Source organism: Ischnura elegans, chromosome 4 (genome assembly GCF_921293095.1).
Source record: "Ischnura elegans chromosome 4, ioIscEleg1.1, whole genome shotgun sequence".
NCBI classification, from domain to species: domain Eukaryota; kingdom Metazoa; phylum Arthropoda; class Insecta; order Odonata; family Coenagrionidae; genus Ischnura; species Ischnura elegans.
In genome coordinates, this window is record NC_060249.1 from 53,299,291 (window position 1) to 53,324,992 (window position 25,702).

The 25,702-nt window shown below is 37.9% G+C and overlaps 1 protein-coding gene across 1 annotated transcript; it reads left to right on the top strand.

The window, feature by feature from the left end:
* Positions 1-9,920: 9,920 nt before the first annotated feature.
* LOC124157483 (out at first protein) lies at positions 9,921-24,191 on the top strand. The gene is made up of 5 exons (XM_046532219.1): positions 9,921-10,129; positions 11,366-11,479; positions 12,276-12,410; positions 18,015-18,207; positions 18,960-24,191. The coding sequence occupies exons 1-5, from the start codon at positions 10,025-10,027 to the stop codon at positions 19,352-19,354; spliced, it is 942 nt and encodes a 313-aa protein (XP_046388175.1). The 5' UTR covers positions 9,921-10,024; the 3' UTR covers positions 19,355-24,191.
* Positions 24,192-25,702: the final 1,511 nt, after the last annotated feature.

Here is a 25,702-nt window from a genome sequence, read left to right on the forward strand (position 1 = left end):
AACAGGCAGACTGCCGATTGGGATGGCTCCAAATGCTTCCACGGTGAATTCAGCGTCGATTGAAGTGGTCAAGGCGCGATCGAGATACCCTCCGCGTCGTCACAGGCCTCGCGACGAAAAAACTTGTTTGTCAATACAAGAGACATGTTGGAGAAATTTTGCGTGCTAATTTATGCGGTAAACTTCAGTGAAGAGATGGATTAACTTTGCCGTGGAGAAGATTAATTTAACACCGCTTTGACGCCTTGGATTAATTTTGCGTGTTATTTATGTGATGGGCTTCAACGGAAATATGGATAAACTTTTATACTGAAATACATTCGTTTAGCGCCGCTTTGTGGGGTTTCTTGGCCTCAAAAAGGATGCAATTGAGACGAATGAGTGGCGCATTAATGCGTCTTAGTAAGGCCTACTGGAAATTAAACCTAAATCTCAACTCCCTCAATGGGTCACTCTTTTTTTGGTTCAATAAATCGTATCGGATATTCTGAGTAGAATGCGCCAACTATACCAAAAAGATATAGGAGTCAAAACTATTTTGGGCGTAGGATAAAAAGAAAACATTTTCATTTAATGGATATTCTCTGATTGATGGTTGATTGATTTCCACGCCGAATCCTGGGGTACGTTTTGCTGAGCCGTGGGAAAAAGTAATGCCATACCTTTGATAGCATATGTTTAAAGTATTTATGGAAACAAAGTTAATTTTATTAGATTTATGGGAAGGTTTGTGTTATAAATACTTCACGATTTTTTTGGATCCATTCAGCATATACTGCAACGCATATTAAGTTAGGACTCTTATTCACTTCAATGCGTTTAATGCAAGTTGTTTATTGACTGATATCATTAACAAGTGGGAGCAAAGGGTACCTTGTGGCACAAATTTGATGAATTACGCACTTCTCAGTGACTGAAAAATGGTTATCAGTTTCTGTTTAAGGCTAGCATGGCTGGAATTTTCCCCCTTATTGGGGAAAGCATAGCGTTTAAGACGTAACTTCAGTGAAGTTATCCTTTGATTGAAGAGCTCGCTGAGAATGGATCGATTTTCCGTTATTTAAGATTTCGTGAGGTGGGGAACATGAAACGCCCGCGCATGGATGCGTGAAGTTTTTCTACGCCACAATAAGGATCGATTCCATTGTAAAATGAAATAAGTAAGTGCGTAATGTTCTCTCATATAGTATTGGATAAGGCTCCTGATTTCCGAGAATGCATTTTTTTCGCAATCTCATCATAGCTTGCCGTTTTTGAATATGCCAGTAAAGTCCATGCACGATCCATAAACATGGTCGAAGTCGTAAATAACCTCACAAATAGTTAAAATTGTGTGAAAATGCAAAAAATATGAGGCCATGAACTATTTATTCGCGAAAATCAGGAGCCCTAGTGGAGGAAACACTTATAAGCCCACCTATGCCGTATTAAACATACAATCGTTTTTTTTTCTGAGGAGCGATGTGTAGCCTTCCGCATCTAGGTATTTATCACAGCTAAGATGACTAAGACGGCATTTTGTGGGCAAACTACACTGGCTATTAAATCTACATCCAGGCCGCTCTGCTAGCCACCTCTAGATTGTTTGGCTTGGTTAAGTAGCGCAAATGGCGGGCTGCAAGTGGAAAATTATGGCAATGATCCACAAGTTTAATACTCACACCTACTTCGAGAGATGGATCCAGCCATTAGTTTTGGGGGCGAGATTATGCAATATACAATGCAATGAAATTTTGGGTGTTTTTTCTAAACATCTTTTGTCTCCACCGGGAGTAAATTCGGCGCCTCATCAATCGATGACGCTCGTTTTGAGAGAGTTACAATTTTTGCCTCAGGAAAACTCTTAATTATTGCATTTCTCCTTGAATGTGACACTGTTTACTGCTAGTTTCAGCTCAAAGGTCAATATTAAGTATCTAGAGTTAAAAATGATTACCTAATGATGGCCAAGCGCTTATACGCCTACTGTGTAGATTATACTTCTTTATGTGCCCTCTTGTTTCAGTATAATTACTTTTACCTCCCATTTCATCACTGTTGCCTTCCCTTCAAATTTATTGAAATGCATTTGGAAGTAAAAATACCTTTAAATTTTCATGCTACTTTTTCAAAAGAGTTGTCACCAAAAAACGCTTACATCCACAAATTAAACCAAGAGCCGCTGTTCACTTGCAGGGAGTATGGGGGTTTCAAAAAGTGTTTAGGCCATGAAAATAGCATGATATCGTAGTTAACCCTCAGAAACTTGGTCGCACAGTTTTAATTGCGGGTGTAGCCTCAATCTGAGGCGAGGTGCCTGGCGACATAACGACCAATTTCGAAACAATGGGCGTATTGGGGGTTGTATTTCGCGCTAAACGTCAATGACCGCGGTTTACGGCGAGATTTTCGGAAGAGGACCTCCTAAATCGATCCGTTTCGTGAATGTACCTCCTGCGTTGAAGTTGAATAATTAAGGTCCGGAACGACTTAATGCTCTCGGCTTCTATCGTGACATGGGGCTCACTTTACCTTGATTACTCCCCGAAATATGCGAGCGACCGAAATTGGAGAGGGGGGAGGGTCGGCGACGCACGCAGAAATTGAATTATGGGGCCTGTAATAAAAAAGTCGACCGCGAATAAAAGCTCATTTTGCAGACAGGGAATAATAAACGAGGTATGAATTATTGGGGGAGCTAAAACATATTTAGCGAAGCGGAAATGGAGGGAGGGGATCGGTGAATGTTATCTCGCCGTTCCGTTTACTCTGACGGATTCCGCGGTTCTGTAAAATTTGCCACCGCCCTTTTTACGAGAAAAATGTGACCAATATAACTTTCAATTGCGTCAACAGACGAACAAATATCTACTTGCGTCCCATAGCATGCGTTTCGTCGGGTTCAATGGATAGAATTTGAAAATATGCATGCCATTACTGCCCAGCGTACAGACCATATTGCAGCCCATATTTATGAGCCAAGAATCGCTAGTAAATCTATTTTTAGGGATTCCCCAAATTATGTTTTTGCCCATGAATTCATATCATATCACAAAGCCTGAGCCAGAAAAAAATTCGGGGGTTTCATTTGGGATGGGGTATACTTCGGAGGGATTAGTTTGAGGGAATATGCTTAAACCATCACCTCCCAGTGATCTCATCTGAGATCACTTAAAAATTAACATAGTTCGTAATTATCTGTTTGTATACTTGCATATATCAAACCGCCATGCAAGCCATTAGGTATATTTCTCTGATATCCACATGAGAAATTAAAATTTTTAGCTTTAAACTAATTGATATTCAAGCTTTCGCCTGAAATCTTTTAATTTTTAAGTGATCTCATACGAGATCATCGGGAGGTAATGGGTTAAGGCCATGTCCCTAACGTATTTTGGGGAGGATTTGAGCCCCTTGGCATTTTAGTATCAGAAAATTGTAACCTATATTCTCTGAAGGCCATTTTACACGGGGCACGGAATTGCGCAGGTTAGAGCTGCATTTATTTCCAAAATGGCGTGGAATTGCGCGAATGCGTGAACGAAATTAGAACAGGGGCTATTTAGCCGTCTCGCATCCACGCATTCTCGCATGTGTTCTGGCAATTCATTGCTTTCCACGACGCAATTTTGATTGCGCCTTCGCACGTACGTCAGATTGCGCAATTCCGTGTACCGTGTAAAACGGCCTTTAGATAACTCATCACTACCTCATTCGTTTACTCCAGTAAACCCTAACTCATTTGCAAGTGAAGTCCTTGCGGTTGACTTAAAGGGGCAGATAAGATAATACCACTCGCGGCAGTGAGGGGGACACGCCATGTGCGGGATCTTAATACCTTTTTTTGATAGGACGGTATATCAGTAAAATATCAAAACCGAGTAACACAGGTCTCGACAGGATAGTGATGGCTTTCATGTTGTTTACATAGTTGACTTCCTACACCAAGGTTCTTACTAACGATATTGAACCTCTGGAATGCTAGCTCTATTCTCAGTGATCTCACTCCTCTTTGAAAACTGTTAGTGTTCATCGGATGGGATATTAATGAGGCTTCTCCACGGCCAAATGAACCAATTGAAATACTGATGTTTTTAGAATTTATTCCTGTTCTTTAAAATATCCATATTCGTCATGACATATCTTGAGTAATGATCGTATATTCAAATAGCACTATTAATTGCACAAAATAATAACTTTATGTGCTCGTACTATTTATAGTTAAATATCTCAAATAAAGATTACATCCATTCTACTCCCCATTGCTTTGAACCTCCTCATAATTGTGCTTGGTGAAACATAAACTTCGTAAATTCCAAAATAATACATCTAAGTTTTTCCTTACCGATTTCATCAGCATATTAGCATGATGTTGCGTTACATAGTAACGGAAATGTTCGCGGGCAAAGAATAGGTATTACAGGATTAATAAGTATTTGATTTATTAAGATCAAGGTTTCATACGTGGAATAAGCAGAGTTAACACGCGGTAAATAGCTCGACGCTATTCAATTCCATTTTAAGTCCTCTCTCCGGGAAACATAAAATATTATTGTATTAAACCACCTGGAATACGAGAATTTACGGGTATAATTGCTCATTTCCGCGAATCTGAAAATTCGAGTTCGCGCACCCAAAGTTCGAGGGCCTACTTCCCCTTCCCTCGAACAGCATCTCCCCACCTTCCGCCACCACTACCCCTCCCCCTAATCTTTTAATTTATTCAGGGGATTTTCGGAATCATAAAGCCTATCGCGATATCACTCGAAAATATTGATCATTTGAGAGACAGCAGGAAGCCAGTACTAGCTCAAACTGGCTAAATGAAAAAAAAAAAAACGAATCAATAAATTATGAATCTAAAAAAAACATATTTGTCGTACGAATGAGCTCGATGGTTCAAATCTGGATTAATAAAATGATTTAAGAAGCGAATACTCGGCTCGGCGAGTTTTCATGGTGCATCGAAAGGTCTAAAGGCTGACTGCGATCACCGACTGGCATTTTCGAGAGCCAAACTGGATATGTCTGCTATCAACAATTTAATTAATTTAAGAAAGCTTAAAATTTAATTTTTAAGAGAATTATTATTGCAGAGATCTCTTGGTAAAAATATGGACAGAATATATGAGAAATTCAATACTTTGGCCGTGATGAAATGAATAAGGCGACCTTTAATCACAAAATGAATGGTGCTTACATTTTGATCAGTGATTTTAATATTGAAGAATGCTATTCCGCCGATAACTTAAAACCTCCCGTTAAAACTTCCGTAATTATCGAAAATAATCTGATCAAAGACGTTTAGGACTACTATCCATCATGCGTGATCTGATAAACTATAACAAATTTCTGTCTATGGATGTACAAGGGGTATATAATGAAATGCTTAGTTTCTTTTTCCCAGTTTTTAATTATACTCCACGACCATGGTTTCGACAACTTGTTTAATTTTCAGAAGAAGAACATTTCAGGAATATGGATATTTCAGCGGTGCATTACAATGGACTCAAAAGAAAATTGCAGAACTTTGAAAGCTGAGAACTTCGTCTTTCAAAATTCTGCGATGTTTCTAGACTTGATTTTTCAGCCGAAAGATGTTTATAAATCTGGTGAATTCGTGAAAAAATGGTGGAGGAATTCGTGGAAAACCCCTTATGTACTGTAAGAAATTATAAGTGCTAAAAAATAATTGTGTGAGGATAAAATACTACGGATCATGGGAATTCTACTTTTTTACCATCAACAGCTGGACGAAATTCGTACAATCAAAATTTTACCTTATCCAGTATTATATTGCGAACAAAATTATTGCAGTTGCTAAGGAAACGCTCACTGGATCACGATCAGCATTTTGCGTAAATTAAAAAGTATCTGACAGGTATAGCGTAGAAAATGATTTATTAATATAGATAATGGAAAAATAATCGAAACCATGGTCTTAAAAATTAATAAGTCCCTCATTAATAATATAAAAATTAATAAAAATATGTAGGGTAATTATTAGACGAGAATAAATATCCTCGTATTTCACCACATGTACTCAATTATTCTTCTTATCGGAATTGATTTACGGCTACTTATTAAATTAGATTCTTGGCTAGATTGGAAGGGAAAGATAAATACCTTCCACCCATAGTTCCAGAGATGTGTTTTTACCGATACTTTAATTTTTTGAAATCGAGTGTCATCTATGAACGTCGTGCTATATTTTCTTCCGGATTTAGAAATAATTAATAGATATTATAGACCTTAGGGACCTACCAAATAGTTCTAATTATAACACCTCTAGCGATCTCTGAACCTCGGTCGTCTTGATAGTAAAATTTGCGACTCGAGCGGTTTATAATGTCATCATGACCGACACGTCAGAAACTGAACTCTATGTCTGCTTTCAACAATTTAATTAATTTAAGAAAGCGTAAGATTTAATTTTTAAGAGAATTATTATTGCAGAGATCTCTTGGTAAAAATATTGACAGAATATATGAGAAATTTAATGCTTTGGCCGTGATGAAATGAATAAGGCAACCGTTTCATCACTCTATGTTTTCTTCTTTGTTCCTCTACCGTAGAAGCAAACCGTTGGATATTCAAAGTTCTGCGATGCTTTAGACTTGATTATTCGACCAAAATATAATGTGTTTATTAAAGAATTCCACATTGCCTGCACTTTACAATGAATGCATTTGGTAATCAAATAAAAAAGGAGTAATAAGACAGGGGCAGCTTCAGCATTAAATTTAGGGGGAAGGTCATGACCTGGGTCTGGAGAGTATGGAATATCCCCCGGGGGAGAGTGGCCTTCTTACAGTGGAGATTGCTAGCTCTACGATATATACAACTCAAACTTATCTCACTTTAGGGATTAGTAGCATCTGCATATTCAATCCCTTCGCACTCGGAAAAGAATACAAAAACTGTTATACTAAAAAAATTAATATTTTTGATAAAATTAGGAGGGATTATGATCCATGTGGCCCCCCTAAATCCACCCCTGAATACGACCCTATAGAGCTCCACTGTAATTTAAAATAATTTTTTATAGCATCCATATTGCATACACTCCTTAGCAGTACACAAAATTTTTGTCCGAATTCAGGGGTCCGAATTGAGGAATTTCTTGCTGACGCAGTCGTCTTCGTAGCATTTATATTTCAACAAGATATCATAGAGAGGAGGAAGTGGATGGGGCACATGAACAGGTATACAAAATGACTAGGAGGGGAGGTCTGAGAAAGCGCCTTTTAGTGCTGGAGGGGTGTTAGAGGCTTCGGGAGAAGTGAGGGATGGAAATAATAGCTAGGAGTGTGAATTGGGAGTACGAATTGGCGGCGGAAAGCGCCTGACAAAGTGAGGAAATTGCCCAATAAACTAAAAAAAGGACCAAACTTTTTGGGTGAGCAGCTTCTGTGGAAAGAGGAAGCTGTCTTCGACAAAGGGAGAATATTTACTAAACGTGGAAAGAGAAAAATAAAACAGGGTTTATGTGTGAGATAAAGATAGGTAGGGTGAAATCCAAACTGGAGAAAAAATTCAATGCGAGGGTGGAAGCCTGGTGGTTCAAAACTTAACATTGGTGAGCCGGCTACTATGTAAACTTATCCCAGGTGGTAGATTAAATCTCTCATTTTATGATTGGGAAAAATATTAACATAGAGCAAAGTAGAAAACATAGATATTAATTTAACGCGAAATACGAGGACACCTTGAAAGGACTCTAGTGTAAGATATAATCGTAACCATATGGGCTTAGGTTTGCATAATGCACACTCTTGAATCTTGTGAATTTGATATTTGAATGTCCTGAATAAACTAATGTATGTACCGAGTCTTCGTCTTCCCTTCAAATTTGGGCAGACTAGGCAGTTGACATAAATAATTCAAGTAATCCTTCTTTGGGTCAACTACAGCGCATATAGTCAAATTGTTTTTTAAACAATATTAGTAAAAATTCATGGAACAAGATATTGTATTAATTTACGTAAAATACTTTTATAATAATTATTTATCATTTATATTTAAAAATATGGTTTAAATGAACCTGAAGGATTCTTATCGCCGAAAACGAAGATTGATATGCTCCATGTAGAAATGCTATTATCATCCTGCTATGTATGCAACCATACTTAATGATTACTATACGTGTATATCTATTGATATCTCGGGTATAATGCGGAACAGTCAAAGTCTTCGGGTTCCTTGGAATTTAAGGTAACGGCGGATCAAGGACCAGATGAGAAGGCAGGGGGTAATAGAAGGTTGGGTGTTCAAACAAAGTTTACTTTAACTGACGGGGAAGGTGTATTCCAAAATGTCAAAAAATGTTTTCGGAAAATATTTTTTGGCGCTACCAACCTATTAATATGAATTTTGTTAAAATGCTTTTTAATTTCATCTATAATTATCTTATATTATAAATTGAATTAAAATATCTTATTATTATGATAATTTTGTGATTCAAGTAGTAGAAACAGTTTACGATTGCAATTAGATACAAGGGCGTACCCAGGATCAAAACTAGGGGGAAGCCATGATTGTTCAAGTCATTTGTAAGATTTAAGTATGGAAAAGGTGAATGAAATCAAAATTTTAAGGAAACTGTAACAGCTCTTTATTAGTTTTTAAAATTATTTGCTTGAAAAAATATTATTTTACTTAAAGACATTTGCGATTTTTGCTTCTAGTGGTTGCAGCTGTCCCCCCTGCCCCTCGCTGGGTACGCCCATTCAGTGGCGTAACTATGGGGGAGGATGAGGAGGTTGGATCCCCCCCAAAGCATCAGAGAAATAAAAATAAATTTCTAAACTATTGTCTAGTTTTGACTTATAGTAAATTTTAACGTAACCTTTTAACTGAACGCAAATTTTAAGTGCTAAAATCATGTAAAATGTTTTGCAGGCAGTGGCGCAGCGAGGGGGGGGAGCTCACAGAAATTTTTAAGTTAAATCTATTTTACCTAATTGGATTAATATTGCTTATAAAATAGTGTGAAGCTTAATAAAATATCCCTCAAAATGCCGTAAAAATCACCATTTTGAACTGTATATCTTAATTTTTTCCGGCGGAAGGTCTCCGCACCTCCCGCAAACCCTGGCGGGTATGCAATACCCCAAGCACCCCAGTATTAGTTGCGCCTGAAACCCCCCCTAGCCTTGATTCCTAGCTGCGCCCCTGTTTGAAGGCATGTAATATTTCCAAAATTTTCCTAAAACGATGGGTGGGAGGTCGCCCTACGTCCATCCCCTCTCATCCCCCCTTAGAGCATATTCCTAGTTACGCCACTGCGCCCATGATTAGATAGATAAGGATTTAACATTGGCTATGTGCGTCTATCCCTCGCGGGCGCCTCTTTTGCTCCTCGACGCCTCTGTTTTTCTGGAAAATATGAAATTTTATTTTCTTCAAACGCATTAGAAAATCATTTATATTATTATAAGATCACTTCTCATGGAATCAAAATGCTGATTTTATTTCCAATTTGTGATTTCGCGAAGTCTGTTTAAATTCGTCTAGAAACTGCGGAAAACCGTCAAAGGGTGAAAAAAAAAATCCATTTTATATGAGATCATAGGTCAGATGATTGTATTAATTTATTTAAAATTTCATTCATGTTATTTTTTCAGCGAGATTTAGACAACATAAGGATAATAAATGAACTGAGTACATTCATTAGAGTGGAACACCTGTAATTTTTATAGGTCCGGAAGGTTTTTTGCATACCTACTTAAAGCGCGTTGGTGTCTTTTCGAAGCAATTGATAAATACATATTTAAATTAGGATATTTCATCAAAAATCTATTTCGTAGCAGTATTCCGGCTCAATTTCATTCCGAAAGTGTACCATTTTCACATGCTCTCAAAATATTTCATTCATTTTGCGGCTCCATCGGCTGCTCACGATGACATGTGCTGCCACCTGGTGGGAGACCGTGAGAGACTTGATTATTTGGCGAGGCAGAAGCGGTAGGAGCGTAATTAATGTTGTGGTCCAGGATGAAGTTGTGAGTTGATTAACGTTGGGTGTTACACTAATAAGACAAAAATGTGTTCGGGTAGATATAACTTCATTTACTGTGTAGTTGTGGTGTACGTTCTAAACTTAGTAACCATCGTGGATTTACAACTTCTCATCAACGTGAAAAACCAGGTAAATAGCCTGTTCTATTATGCTTTAAGCGATGCTAATGAATAGTATTTGTGGTACTTATTATTTTTATATCCAAGTCCAGAGTAGTAAAAAGCCTTCCTGTCACTGTTGTATTTGCTTGTTTTCACTGAATTTTCTATAATGTCGTCGTGGTCGTATGTTTTTCGTGGTTACGTGACAAGTATTAGCGTTCTATGTCCTTACTTACCTACTAACCGTGTTATATCTAATCAATGGGAGTTTATTACGATGGTATACATATATATTGCATCATTATGTTAAGTGTTTTTTTTAATCGTCGCCAAAGCTATGGGCTGCCTCGAGATGTGTGCAGATGTGCGGATATTGATGCTGTCATTTGGAGTTCGCGGCTGTGGAATAGTATTTGATCTCAAGTTTAGTAATCGGGAATCCAAATTACAACAGTTAATTTTAGAATGTTTTTGAGTTTATTTACATGAAGTTTTTGATCTTTGAGTTTTTTACTGCGAAAGGTAAAGTGTCACCGAATTTTTCATGCACTTAGAATTGGAGGATATCGCGGAATGGGTCACTTTTTATCAAATAATTTTTGCATAAGCACTTATTTAATTCGGATTTTACTTTAGAAGCTCTAGAGTTTGTCTTTATTGAATACTCTGCCACCCCTACGTTGACAGAAATTTAACGTCGTTACGGCTAGTTATATTTGATCACTATCTTTATAAAGTTAAGACCTATTGAAGGGTTTGAAGTATGTGATAACCGGTGGTTTATTTAATTTCGATTATTTTTAGTCATATTTGAAGGAATCCCGTTGATTAAGGTATCCGTGTGCTTATTTTTTTGGATCGCTCGATTTACACCCACTAGCCAACGACATTAGTTACGAGGAAAGTAATCACTGTATGTAAGATGGATTTATAATTTTCCATGCCCCTCTCTCTTTTGTAATTTTACCCGGGTTCCTCCCGCCCGTCTCATCTGTCAATTTTGTCATGCTTGCGATGGTATAAGTAAGAATAGGCCTTCAGCTTGTTTCCGATCATTTAACGGTTTAAGGTAAGAATTAATTACCGTTGTACTGTATCTCAAATATCTGCCTCTCCGGAATTGTGGTGATAGGTTATTTGCTCCCGTGACCTTTGCTTCGGTGAATGCTTGTAGCTTACTTTTGCGGTGTTCTCGTTTCTAAACCTGTGTTGTTAAAATCATGCTGTGATACATTGTCTGAGTTTATAAACTATTATCTTTTAGGGAGGTGATGTATTGCAGGAAACAATATCGGCTAATGTTAGCGAAGATACTGTTACCCTTGAGTTCCAGCGACCAGATGGAACCCTTATTACCCAGCTGGTTGATTTTCAAAACGTATGTACTTGACTTATTTCCTCTACAATAAAATGTTGAAATCGTGTGTTATAGGAGTCATTTCTAGCTCTTCCCTCTTTATTGATGTATTCAGAATTGAATGCTGTGGTTGGTGTACCATCAAGTAATTTATTGGACTGCTCAGTAGTTTTGTGAATTTCGGTTCTTCCATAGTACATTGCATTCTATTTTTGATGGTACAGAAGAGTATGATATCTGATTCGAAGTGTCTTCTAAATATAGTTGTATGTAATACCTTGCCTTGACATATGGTACCTAATTGGTTATGTATCAGTTATGCTTCACTAAATTTATTCTTGTGGAGTGCTAGATTATCCAGTCTTCTATCAATATTTTATATCCATAAAGTTGAGGTTTCATAAAATTTTCTTTGTTCTTCAATTTAGGTTGTACTTAATTCCTGATGTGCAGATGACTTTTCATAGCATTTAATGTGAGCCATAAATCAGTTTTATTATGCATTATTTTTCAATGAATGATCTGATGTTTACTTGCCCGAAAACAGCTGCGGGAAAAAGATTCACATGATCCAATCTGCTCAACTTTTAATTTTTTTAAATTTTTGAAATTGTGGAGAAAATGAAAGTATTCTTTATGATATGCAATGTATATTTGATGAAACTCTCTATTTCAGCAGTAAACAAGTGTCAATGTTTGAGAAATTAAAGGGTAATTCTACAAATTAAAGGGTGTTTTTGGTCTTAATAACTTCCACTTTAATGTTATTTTCATGTGCATATTAAAATTTGAGTGATGATTCACATTTGCATTGCAGGAGGTGCAGATCCTGAAAGCTCTAGTCCTAGGTGAAGAGGAGCGAGGACAGAGCCAATACCAAGTCATGTGCTTTGTGTGCCATTTCCAAAAGGGAGAATTTATATCTTCTGATGCTATGTCAAAATTGAGACAGGTACAATTTTCTCTTTGTTCTATTATTTTTCATGTACATATTTTCTGTAATACTTTTGTATTTATGTGGAATGATTACATTTTCATCATTGAAATTGTATCTGATGATTAGGCATGATATTTATCCAGCACCTTTTGGTCTAGTCAGAAGTCTAAAGTGTTCTGCTGGGTAAGTAAGGCTTTCCTGGAAGCAAGAAATGTTTTCTTACCCTCTTCTTCTGGTAGCAATTTTGAAATTATATAAATTCATTAAGGGCATAGCCGAATAAGAGGGTGAAAAGCCCCCTCTCCGGGATTTTTCTCGGACTTGGAGCATAGGATTTGGGATCAAAAAGGGCTAACCTTCCCACACTTTCAGCCTGCTAGAGGCCCACCGGGGCCGGCTAGCTCGAAAATTCGATTTCCACTGTTTTTTAAATATCTCGGGAAAGAAAGCATATTTTTCAATGCAATTTGTGCCATTTGATGGCTTTCTTAATGGAGCAGATGCCCAATTTTTTTCACAACTTTTCAGTGGCATAAAGAGAAATGGCGTCGATTGGAAAATTTCAAATGCTAGTTTTCATAAAATATTTTTGAGAGGGCCACTAAGAAAAAATGTGTTTCGAAGGAGTATTTTAAAACCTTTCGGCTAATGCTATGAAAAAGAAACATTTAGGTGGTGGAACTCCGTGAAAAACAATAAAATATACGATTTTGGCCATTTTTTGCTGTTTTTTCCATGACCTGTGCCCCCATAACACCCGTTTCATACCATCTTGCACATATTTAGTCCTCTCACTAATGCTAGTAATTGGTCCGTAATATATGACGACACATTGATCGATATTTTCCATTTTACTGGCGGAAGTCTGTTATTTTGTCTAAGCATTTCAATTTCAGTTATAGCTTGGGATGTACTTGTATTCAAAAAAGGACGAATGAAATAACTTGCATTTCTAATAGACCCAGAATGAACCATTTATGAAAATTATCTGATTTGTAACTCGAAGTTCTGTTCCCTCACAAAATGAGGGAACATGCCATATGCTTCGAAATATGAGTTTACCATTGGAATTTTACTTAAGGAAACATTTCTATGGCAAATAGGCTTTCAGTTTATGGTAATAGCTCTGAATAGACTGCGCTCACCTTGTTTTAGTTTATGTGGATAATAAAGAGCGTTTCTACGCGTCACTGACTGACCGTTACACACAGTTTTTGTCAATATATTTCCCCTTTGACTTAAAACAAATCAATTTAGGAACTTTCTGGAGGATTCCTCCAAAAATAAGTTAGTGAAAGCATACACTGGCTTTGGTACCACCCTGTGACCCCTGTAGAACCGGAGATTTTAAACTTCAAAGTCGTCGTCACTGACTGACAAAAATGAAACTCTGTTTTGTGACGTTGTCACATTTCTTCGCATTGCTCTGAAATTATGCAAGATAAAGAAAATCCACAAAATACGTAAAATAGTTCTAAATGTTGCCCAAACGTATGCAAAATCGTGACTTTGTGTAAGTAATGGTTTCCTCTCTTTGGTCATAAAAATGGAGTGTCACTGACTGATGGGAATTGTCACTGACTGACACATGTGATTTGATGCGTGTTAACTTTTCTTTTTCATGGAATGAGCATTGCAAAATATATCTATATTGAACACAGAAATTTATATAAAAGAAACATAACAATGGCATAGTCAGGGGGTATGTCCAGGGGGTCTGGACCCCGCCCCCGAAATATAAAAACACAATTATTTTCCTTCAGAAAAAAGTGTTAAAATTAGTTTAGAACCCTCTACCTAGAACCCTGTTTTTAAAACATTTTCCCCCTGTATTATACCCCCCCTGAACGAAATTCCTGGCTACCCCACTGAAACATAAGCACATACAGTGGAACCTCGTTAAAGCGAGTACGGGCTATAGCGACACTCCCGCTATAACGAGAGATAGCCGATGCACCGTCAATTGACCCTATAATAAGCGTGTTAATAAATTCGTTTTTACGACACCCTTTTGGTGCTGTCTCTCGCCATAGCGAGGGTTTTACCGCCGGAAGACTTTCATCAAGACTCCTTAACCTCTGTAATTTCTAGCGATCTGTTAGATATGAGGTTAATGGAGTGCTCAGTCTCAAATTTATGTGGTAAACTGTCGTTCGATAAATAAGTAGTTAATTTTGGTGAAAATATTGTGGCATTAGCATTCGCGAATGCTTCATCTTCTTTTGTTCCTCGGACGGCAGAAAGCAGTCGGCAGCATACCCGCACGTCCGTGAGTTGCGTGAATAGAAAGCATTTGATGGCAGTCACCATGGCCAAAAAAACACCAAACACGTCTAAGTGAGAAAATAAAAATAAAGGAGTAATGTGAGAGTGTCGAAATTAATTTATCTTCCTATTCGCTCTGCAAAATTATAAAAACACAGAAGCGCCCAAGGAATGCAGACGATGAATAGTTATAAGGAGCTTTGTTCGGGTGGTTTTGCCCTTTCCAATCTGCGGGAACTTCTGAGAAAGGGGCTACTCCCAAGCCTAAAGCGGAACATTTCAGGGATAGATTGCGAATCGACAATTTTAAGAGTGCAGAAGGTTGATTATACTAATGCGAAGCACCAAAGCGTTATCTCCCCTCATAATTGCTGGTCATGCCTGCGGTGTAAACCCGAAGTCGTGGAAGAAAGGACTCCGATCGTAAGTATCTTTAGAAGTATTCCCCGCGTCATATAACATAGACGAAACGGAACGTTTTTGCATACAACTCCTCGACAAAACCCTTGCAGTATGAGGTATTTCTTGCAATGATGCCTCTAAAGGTAGGTAGTGCGCCTTAGCGATGATGTAGGATGTACGAAGCAATGATACTCAGCGTGAATTGCCCGGATGGACGTATTTATTCTCCGTTGCGGATTTACAAGGGTGAACTATTCGCGTCAGTGGTCGGAGTCGTACTGGCGCTCTCTTTTGTGACGTGGGTAGCCGAGCATCCCCTGGTGGCCGCTGGAAGAACTCGCAGAACAAATAACTCTCGTTTGCAGTGCCGTGGTACACTCAGTGTATTACTTCAAATACGTCGCGAGCGTAACACTCAAAAAGAAACTTTTTTTCAACAACGGCAATTTTAATCACATCATTTTTCAAGCTTAGCAAACTTTTTACCGTAGATTATGTAGGTATTACATTATTTGATAGAAAAAGTCTTCCAAGGCGGGAACGTTATACAACCTTCCACCGTTTTCGCCTGTAGAAACAAATGTAATGCGTTATTTCACTTCACTGCCGCATAACGTACAGAAACAATAAACATACACCAATGGAAACATTTGAGGCATTAAATAACCGCGATACTGTTTTATCAATTAATTTTTGAATTTTCAGTGGAAAATACCAAAATAATAGAATGATCACGTAAATGAACTAATTAAGTGCATAGAAAAATGGCTTCGTCGGTTGTGCATTGGCATAATGATTGACGAAACAATGCTTTCCATAATTTTTATTCAGTGCGGCGCTTATAAATTGTTTGAATAGTTAGTCATTGTTTGAGTAAGGAAATTTAGTGATGCAAAAAAACATCGCCTTTCGTCTGGATGTATGCTTATGTTAATTGGATATAAATTAATCTGTCGCCGCACCACTCCTGTTCCTGTATATCTGTTCGCAACAGGTATATTGGCTATTATTTGCTCCACCTCCGGTAAAGCGACAATTCGCTATAGCGAGTGTTTATTAGTACACCGTGGGGTGTCGTTATATCGAGGTTGCACTGTATTATGTAATTTATCCAGTAATTTTGCTTTGATTTCTATATTCTCGCTTAAAATGGTGAGTATGCCTAGCACTATGATCTATTGCGTAAGGAGACATCTTAATTCTATTTATAGCAACTAACTCCACATGGTGAGCAAAGAGTGTGTTCCGTATTGGTTAAGTGCCGTACTGTTGGTCCAGCATTTCATTGGGGGCAGAAATGCTGTGTTTAGGGATCTCTGCAAATTTTATTTGCTTGATGTTTTAATTGCACACTTTCACTGCATTTATTACAGGAGAACCCGACTTAAAAGCTTCCCAGGTCATGTTTGTGCCTTTGCCCCAACTACATCAACACCACCCTTGCCATGATCTGTTACGATTTCATTGCCGCTCTCTATTCTTCCTGTTTAATTCCTCGCATTCACTGCTTTACTTTTTCCTATCACGATGCTCGCACTGTCTCTCTGCTACTGTCTTTGCCATCTTAATCAATCCTAACATACGCTACAAGTAACGATTTCAGATCTCAACAATCATTCTGCTTCTATGTCCCACTTTCACAACAAACGTACCGAAGCGACGTGATGACAATGAAGGTGACAGTGATACGCGGCATGCCAAAGTCCACAATTGGCAAAAAAATAAAATAATCCGCTGTATAAACATATAATTTACTAAGAATAATAAAACTGATATAACGTTATTACTCGAGGAACATATTATGCCACAAATTTAGTGTACCAGTCGGGGCCAATGAAGTGCACGCACCAACATTTGAAACTTGAGCAATACCAAAGGTTAAAATGTCAGTCAGTGACAGCACTCAGGAACAAAAACGGTGTATACTGGGGAATTTTTTTATTCTGATCTTTCATCCTTGGGATGGACTTGATTTGGATACGAAACGATTTATCTCCCGCATCCCTGGATTTTGGTCAGCAGAAAAAAATGTATGTCAATCATCACTGACTGACACCAAAACGATGCACTGTTGCATTGCATTCCTCTGCATGAACATGTGACTTCCAAGTATTGATTAAATGGATTGGTAAGTAATAGTCATGATTGGGGAGGATGGTTAACTGGGAATTTTCATAGAAAAATCGTATCTTCGTTGTGAAATCTTCAATAATAGAATGGCTCTGTAAACGGAATCATTTGCTCATATGAAACGAGAGCTCAATTCCGCCGCATTTTCGCAAAAAATGGTTGGAGTATGGGGAGAAACAAGTACGGATTATTAAAATTTGGAATACTTACACCATGTCAGGACTTTGGACGATCCATTTACCTCAAATTGAATTTTTGAACCCTAGTGTGACAGTTACGTAGAAACGCTCTATAAGTGAAAGTGAAAATAACGTGTTTCAGCAGGTATTTATTTTGTCTTTTTATATTTCAAACCAAGTGCGCTATAATTACATGAAACTGTTTTTTTGATTACTTACATTCTATAAACAATTTTAATAAAATATTTTCTGCGATCTCAGAAAGATTGGGTTAGGGAAATTTGGTTACTGCACATGCCATATGCTTTGAAATGAGTTTGCCATTGGAAATTTACTTCGATATTACTTTATATAACAGATATCACTTTTCATTGCTGCATTTACATTCACGGCATCTGTTATGTACGTCAATTTTTAGTTAATATACGGCCGGTGATTGTCTTATTGTTGGCTAATTAACGGGCTGGAATTTGATTACATTGAGGCCGTGAAAACCTGAAAAAATTGTGAAAACTTGAAATAAAACGGTGAACATTATTAGGTAGAGTGGGAATCCTGGGTGTGTTTTGTTCCTTCTCAAGATACACTGATTCTGTTTGCTTTTTTGTTTCCTCATTAAGTCTTCCTATTTCCATTGTTACAGAAAAACCCTGGTGCTGTTCGAGTGCCGGAGGAAGATCGTGGCCGGGAAATGCTTCCAATGGACCTGTGGGTTGAAGTTGGCAGCAGTACAGTTTCAAGTGCAATATCCCATCATATTCCTACATTATGTTCAGAGGCAGTGGACGCAACTTATGCTCGAGAGGCAGACTTAGAGCTTTGGGCTAACAGAGCAGGTGAGTTCATTCATCTAGAAGTAGACCTAAATGTGTGTGTTTACATCATCATAACTGCAGGTATGGTTGCGTTATAATCAAGCCGCTGATTCCAATCAGATAGTTTTCACTCCTAATGTTTATGGCTAACATTTTTGTTTTGCCCTAAACTGGAAGCCTTCTCACTTGATGCACATCATGAGTCATTGTCGTTATGTTGACTCAAGGTATATTCCATGATGAAAATTACAAAATGGCTGCTTTAAGTGGTGAAATCTTATCTGGTTTTCCTCTGGGTGAGTTGCTGGTAGGCGGACAATTTGATGGCTGCCTCTGCCATCGTCCTCCGGGCTTCTTTACGGTTGTGGACAAGTTATACCTCTGCAAATTGAAATTATGGGGGTCAAAGAATTGATTTTTGTGCTGCTGAGTGCCCTTATACTACAAAATATGTTATGCACCAATGTTACTGAGATGAATATCATTGATTAATTTTCATTAAAATGAATCATTTATCAGTTACTCACTAAAACTCATATCTTACTTGTGATAAATTCTCTCTTTCAAAAACAATAATTGAAAGAAATTGCATCTTCGTGTCTTGCCTACACCATACACCCATATTTTTGTTTTTTTTTGTATACTAGGATTGGGACATGTATGGGAAAAAATATAAGTATCTTTTGTTGCTCCTATATGTTTTTGAAATTCTGTTTCTTTGATTTCTGAAATGTTCCTAGATCTCTGATTCTTTTTTTTCCTCTATTTGTCAGATGGTAGCCTCTCTGCTCGGGCAGCTCTTCTAGCTGCAGTCAAGCGCTTCCCCCCAACAGTGTCCCCCACCCCAAGGTGTGCGGATCTGACCACAAACACTCCATCAACGAGTGTACCGTGGACCAAACCTTGCATATGTCGGCTGGAGATTTGTGTGGGTTGGTACCCTTGTGGCCTCAAGTATTGCAAAGGGGGAGCTCCAGCCAGTGGTGGTAAAGATGGAGGGCCTCCTGCTGGACCCAATGAGGTAGGTGGTGGTGGGGGAGGGGGTGCCGAAGGAGGCAAGGCAGGACCTTCTGCCGGGAGCTACCGGTGTGGGATCAAGACGTGCCGCAAGTGCCGACTCTTTGAGTACTACGTGCGGCAGAAGCAGCTCTGTCTTTGGGATGAATGACGAAGAAGAGGATGGTTTGCCAGCGACGGTGAGGGTTGGGGAGGCTGGAGGCGTCGTCGACGGAGGGCTAGTGCCCTAGAAGATGGGTGACAGGAACTCCCTGGGGGCTCAGTAATGGGTGAGATGGCCTCCTCAGAAGTGGCCCTCATGGACCTGCGGCCCCTTGATCCGTACATGCATCATCACATGTGAGCTTATGAGAGGATTGGCACGTGACATGTACGACCATCATGCCAAAGGAATCGTCTTTGGGACTGAGACCACGGGGGGGTAAAAGGCTTGTGTGTCGTTGCCTCTCGGACTTTATTTTCTCCTGTTATTTGAGTATTGCAATCCTAGATGAAGTGGTGTGCTTTTTTTTGGATTCTGCAATGTTTCATACGGGAGAAGAAAATATTCTGCAGGGGTGCCTGAAGAACCAGTGGTTGATAGCATTTTTCTCTTGCTTGGTGCCAATTATTGAATTATTGATTGCCAGTGGGTCACTTGCCCCACCCTCTTTTTTAAAGGTGAAATTTTACGCTGCCCATCTTTTATTACTCCTCCCTAATGTGTACTGTGTACTCTTTGTGTCGGCATAATATGCTCCATCCCAGATATGGACTTTGTGAGCTTTTACTTTATTTGTCTATTACTCTCTAATTAGCTGTACATCATTCCATCAAATAAGGCCATTCCAAGGTATGCATGGCTTTTGAAAGGTTTATCCCTTATAACTTCCTCTTGGTGGTGTCGTCCTTGTACCAAAAATGGATTCTCTTTTGCCTCGTCAATTCACCTTTTTCTCTTCTGGTGCCTTTCATGTGTGTGCTAGCTTAAATCCTCTTACTCCCTACTCACCTCGCTTATATGAGTCAATTGTGTAGGAGTGATGGCCTTATTAATTCCTTTTATTATTTCAGTTGCATTTTTCTGTAATGCATGGTGCTAGTTACATTGTTTAATGTAGCCTTGAACACATATTTTAGTGGAAAGAAATATTTTCCAGTTTTGTTCCTGATATTGTGTACTTTCTTTAAGAAGTTATAGTTTCTTGCCATCCTTTATTTGTCGTTGTGTCAAATAGTCATATTTGCCAATTTTAAACTGATACAAAATTCCAAAAGACAAATTATAAAGTACATATTTAGTTTATTTATTTGGATTCTATGTCTCTGTGGGTAGGTATTACATTGTGATGAATGGATTAGTGATTCTTGTGGGTTTTTTTTCTCCAAATGAAGCACTTCTTGACTTGCAAGGAGTGTCCCTATCTTCCTCCATAGGTGTTAGGGATGAATGTATGGTAATACATTAGTGCATATGAATCCCAGTGCTTGATTCTCATTCCCCAAATTACTTCATGGTTTCAAGCATCCCTCAAACTATGTGCTTTACCCATGCAAACGCATTTATTGTGACACTCAGTCAAGTGTTTCATGATGAGTTCTCACTGAGCATACAGTAATTTTTTTACAGCAAGTGGTGAAGGATGTGTCTGCCTTAGATTTTTGTCATGGTTGAGTGCATTTGAAGCTAAGTACATATTACCATATTTTTCAAAGGTACTCTACCTTATATAAAGGACATTCTTCTTGAACTTATTGGTATTGACTGTGGTGGAATAGCTATCCTAATACTTAGTTGTTCTACTTCCAATTTATTTTGTGGCTGGAGGCCTTAACCATGGGTGTTTTCAAAAGAGCCAACAATCAAATTAGCTTGATTTAAAGTTCACTTGACGATAATGAACAACGATCTGATATGGCTATTTACGACCTACGTACAATGTTGAGGGCATCGAGTGGTTATTCTCAAATAAAAAAAAACATCGCATTTCGAAAAGCACCGTATTCATTAGCCACTAAATGTCTCTTTCTTTGGCGATACATGCATCATAAATTGCTGTACGGCATTATAAACCTTAATCATCAAGTGAACTCAAAGTCAAGCTAACTTGATTGTTGACACTTTCAAAAGCATGGTATGAATGTAATCGTAGTCCTCTCGCACAGGACATGGGTATGCATGTGAATGGAAATTCAACTACGCATAAATGCCAGATATTTCAATGGCCCCTTTTCTTTCTCTTTCTGTTGTCCGTCACTGATGTGGTTCTTCGCTCTCGAGTATGAGTTTTGTCATTGTGCGATGATGCTGTGATACGTTTGCATGTCTTACTTTTGCAGCAGCAATTTGTAAGTTCTTCCTGTCACAGCCTTCATAGGTTGAATTTTGAGCTCAGGTTTGTTAAATAATATGAATATTTTATTACGTTGGCTCTGGGATATTCCCAAATTTCCTTGCTTCATTATGTATCATTCATCATTACAACTTGCCCTTTGCTAATTCCCGCCTCCTTCGCTTTGTAAGGCATTCTTGATATTGAGGTTATTTCCACACTTTTCTCTTGTGGCTTCTTTTGACTGAGAGCTGTGTCACCAATGTTTTTCTCGTCTACTCTATAAATAAGGCTGGGACACCCTTGATTGATCAGGAGCTACATTGAAAATGTTTGAAGTATAGCAACTGCCTATTTTATTCCATGAGATGATTGAGATGGCAATAACATTAAATGTGGAAGTCAGTGCAATTTTAAACATTTTTTGAGGTCAGAACCAGTGCTTGTATGTTGAAGTTGTAGACTAGTCTTCCCCATCATTATACAATGAGGTGTTTGCTTTCTGGTATTTGAATTTTGGAGGTTTTTTATAAAACTTATTTTATATTACCTAATTTAAGACATTACTTTATTTTTTATATTTATATAAAATGGGCATTAACATTTACAAGCCCAAGGGAATAATTCAGTAAATCTTGCAGGTGAGAAATGATAGTTAAGGCATAGTTTGTTCTGAAACATTGATATGTACAGCCAAATTTTTTGTTCAGTTAACTGAACTCCAAAATGTTCATATGTTAGTGTGATATGTAGTCACTAACGGTAAAATTTGCCACTCAGGCTTTGGGCTGTTCTCTTAAATGTGGTTTAATAATGTCTATTTAGATGTTTATAGGATCTCATCAAATTAAAAGAATTGTATTCGATTCAGGATCCTTGTTTTATTGTGGCCACTCATAAAAACAGTTAAATGTACTTCAATTCTGCACTGGTAGTTATTGTTGCGATTGATGTTTAAAGTGCTCTGACAGCTTAAAATATAATTGTACCATATATGTGGTTAAAGCAATTCATCACCTGATTATAAAGCAAGCATCCTCAGAGAGTGACTTAATTAATGAGCTGTTTTGACAATTCATCAAATTGATTATTCTTCTAATAAATGGTGCGTCATTGAGTTAGTTTAAGAGTTGGTGAGGTGAATATCGGGCATAATCAATCCACTCCGGATTGATTTCAGTGTTGTGCTGTGCAGTGTGGAGAACTCGAAAAAAGACCTCTTGGCTTGTGTGGGTGGAATGAATTTTGTGACTATGTAGATAGTGCCGATGTGGGATTCTGAAATTAGGAATGCCTGCCGTAGAGCTTGTCTGGTAGCTAATAGCTCTTTATGTGCGTAACAGCAGAAAGTGGAGAGTGCCGCTGTAGGAGTTGGAGTGCACTTACGTTTGTCATGTTTTAAGGAGGCATAGATGTGGTAGATTTTTATAGAAGATCCATCAGAATTCAGAGATTGTAGTGGGCTAACCAGTAAGTTGTGGAGGCAAAAGTAATTTAAGGTAAGCTGTTGAAGTGAGGAAAGGTTAGCAGCAGAATAAAATTATCTTTAAGGTCATAAAGGGTAATACTTTTTTGATTATGCCTGGAATTGAGTGCAGCCTCCTGTAATTGGTCAGCCCCTGTCCAAAATGGGTTTATGCACTGGGGCCATTATGTTTCAAGGAGTTCTAACATGTAAAGCATTGGAAAGAATGCTTTTTTTTACAGTTTTGATGTTATTTAGAGTCCTTGTGTATATGTATATTGGTATTTTCCATTTTTACCATGTGTGGTATCAATTGGGAAAATTTGTCATTATTATCAGTGTCTCACCTTGGGCGTAATGAAAGTCTTCTGTTGGTTCCAGGGTGAAAATGTAATGAATGTAGAATATTCAGTGTTTCACTGATTCATTTCTTCATGATGTAGACTCATAAGTAATGAGCAGTGTGTAGCAAGCCCTTTGACAGCATTGTGTTTCTTTAATATTGTTGAGATTAATTTCTATCATTGTAATACTATGCAAAGTTCATATTTGAATTTCACTGGCATATAGATGTACATTTTATCCAGACTTTTTTTTATCCACTCCACTATTTTTGGAGTATTCCTGTGAAGCCATCATTTTACCGTAGAAAATGGTCCCAGGATATTAATGCTTGGGCACTGAGTGTATAATAATAGTCCTAATTCCTCTAACCTTATGTCTATCTATCCTTTTTCCATTTTTCCTTTCCTGTTCTCCATCTGCCATTGTTGTTACTGGTCATTATGCAATAATTGTTTGTTTCAAATTTCATGAATTACTTCATGAGTGATATAACTGCTGGTATTTTCCATTTTGTGACATTCCCTATGGAGATATGCAATTGGACGTGGCCGGGAACACCTCTTCATTTGGCCATCGGAGAGTTGTGCTTGTTTGTGCCTGTGTAATTGATTTTTTTGTGCTCCTTGCAAGTGTGCATGTGTGTATTTGCGCATCCTCTTTTAAGAGGATTTGTGGCGTGTGGCTGCTGCTTATGTCAAACTATTTATGAGACTCTCTCTTGGGAGACAATTCACTATGTATTTCTATGAATTGGTCACATTTCTAATGTCAGCGTGAAAATGATGATGATGGAAGTGCAATCCTAGGCAATGAGATGGAAGTGCCATATTTTTTAAATAAATCAATTTGCATTTTTGCTTTAATAATCTCCCGAGTTTCATTCCATAACTCCCTTTTATCGTCTCTGCATTAAAGCATGTAATCCCATCCAAGAATTCATGTTTCCTGACCAAAATTTGTGGTATGCAATAAGGTAGAAGCTCCGGTTGAATGAAACATCTGTGAGGGATACGGGAAACTGCCTGTTCAGGTAAGTTAATTTTTTTATTTGAACTTCTATTGTGTGTGCCTCTCACTTTCTTGCACTTAACCTCTACCGTCTAATGCATAGAACATCTTACAACGGAATATTTCCAGTGATACATCCATATTGAAATTTATGCTCCACATCAGTACATAACATGTTATGAAAGTGTAAAAACAACTTTGTTTAATTGTTGCTTCAATCATAATTGGGAGAGTTTTATTATCCCAAGGGATGAGGACTTTTAATTGAAATAATTATGCACCTTTCTTGAGCTAAGCAGGTTAACTAGGTAGTTATTGATTTTTTGTATTGATTCAGGGAGCTTTGCGTATCTAGTTTCATTGTAGGTACTTAACATTCTATAGAGTGCCTATTAATCCTGTGCCACATGTAACCAGGGATGGCAAGTGAAACGAAACGAAAATACTTTGTGCTCGGTGTGTGGGTTGGAACTAAACTGTTCAAAGGTGAAGTACAGTGAAACCTCTATTTTACACTTTTGGATGGACCACTTACAGAAAGTGCAAAATTGAGTAAATTGTAAAATAGAGTATCATTTTTTAAAGGCCGTAATGTTGGGGACCTGATAAAAACTGTGCAAAATCAGGGAAAACGTATAATGGGGGAATGTAAAATCGAGGTTTCACTGTACGTGGTCCCTCTGGTGTGAAACATTATCTGTGTTTTGTTTCGTCCAAGAGGTTTAGTTTAGTTTCGACCTGAAGTTATTTTGACTCCGATTTCATTTTGAACCCGAGTTCAGCTCCCCGGTTTTGAATCCATTTAATTTTGTTTCTACATTTCGCTCCCGGGAACAAAGCTATTGAAATTTTACTGGTTTTGACTTTCGTTTTGTTTCACTTGCCATCCCTGCGTGTAACGAATATTAGAAATCTTAATTTAGTTGTGGTTCCTGATCAAATACCTGTCTATTAATTTGCATAACGACCCTCTGGGAAAAAAGTGAACATTTATCTATATATTTTTAGGTATAACATTTTATGCTATTTTAGCTCATAAAATTATACAATTCATGGGTCATCGGGAAGCTGTTTTTCTAAAACATAATGGTGGAGTGGATTAAATTTGCATATACATAGGTATATTTTTCTTCTAAAATTAGTTGGTTTGGGTGGGGGTCATGTGTCCCCTGTTCCTCCCCTGGCTATGCCACTGTTTACAAGGCATCTTCTATGATTCAGGATATAAATATCTAGCTCTTTTATGCATTAGAAATGACCAGAACATAAATGCTAGAGTGAAGCACAAGTGCTAGAGTTTTTTAGTATTTGCACAATGTTGGCATAAATGAATGCGGGTATTTTTATGTGGGCCCTACCATTTAAGTTT

What these genes read in the sequence shown, in the direction of transcription:
- LOC124157483 (XM_046532219.1), top strand. Translation starts at nt 10,025, where the DNA reads ATGTGTTCGGGTAGATATAACTTCATTTACTGTGTAGTTGTGGTGTAC. An exon ending in TCATCAACGTGAAAAACCAG is followed by an intron (nt 10,130 to 11,365) that starts GTAAATAGCCTG and finishes ATTATCTTTTAG; the next exon opens with GGAGGTGATGTATTGCAGGA. An exon ending in CTATGTCAAAATTGAGACAG is followed by an intron (nt 12,411 to 18,014) that starts GTACAATTTTCT and finishes CCATTGTTACAG; the next exon opens with AAAAACCCTGGTGCTGTTCG.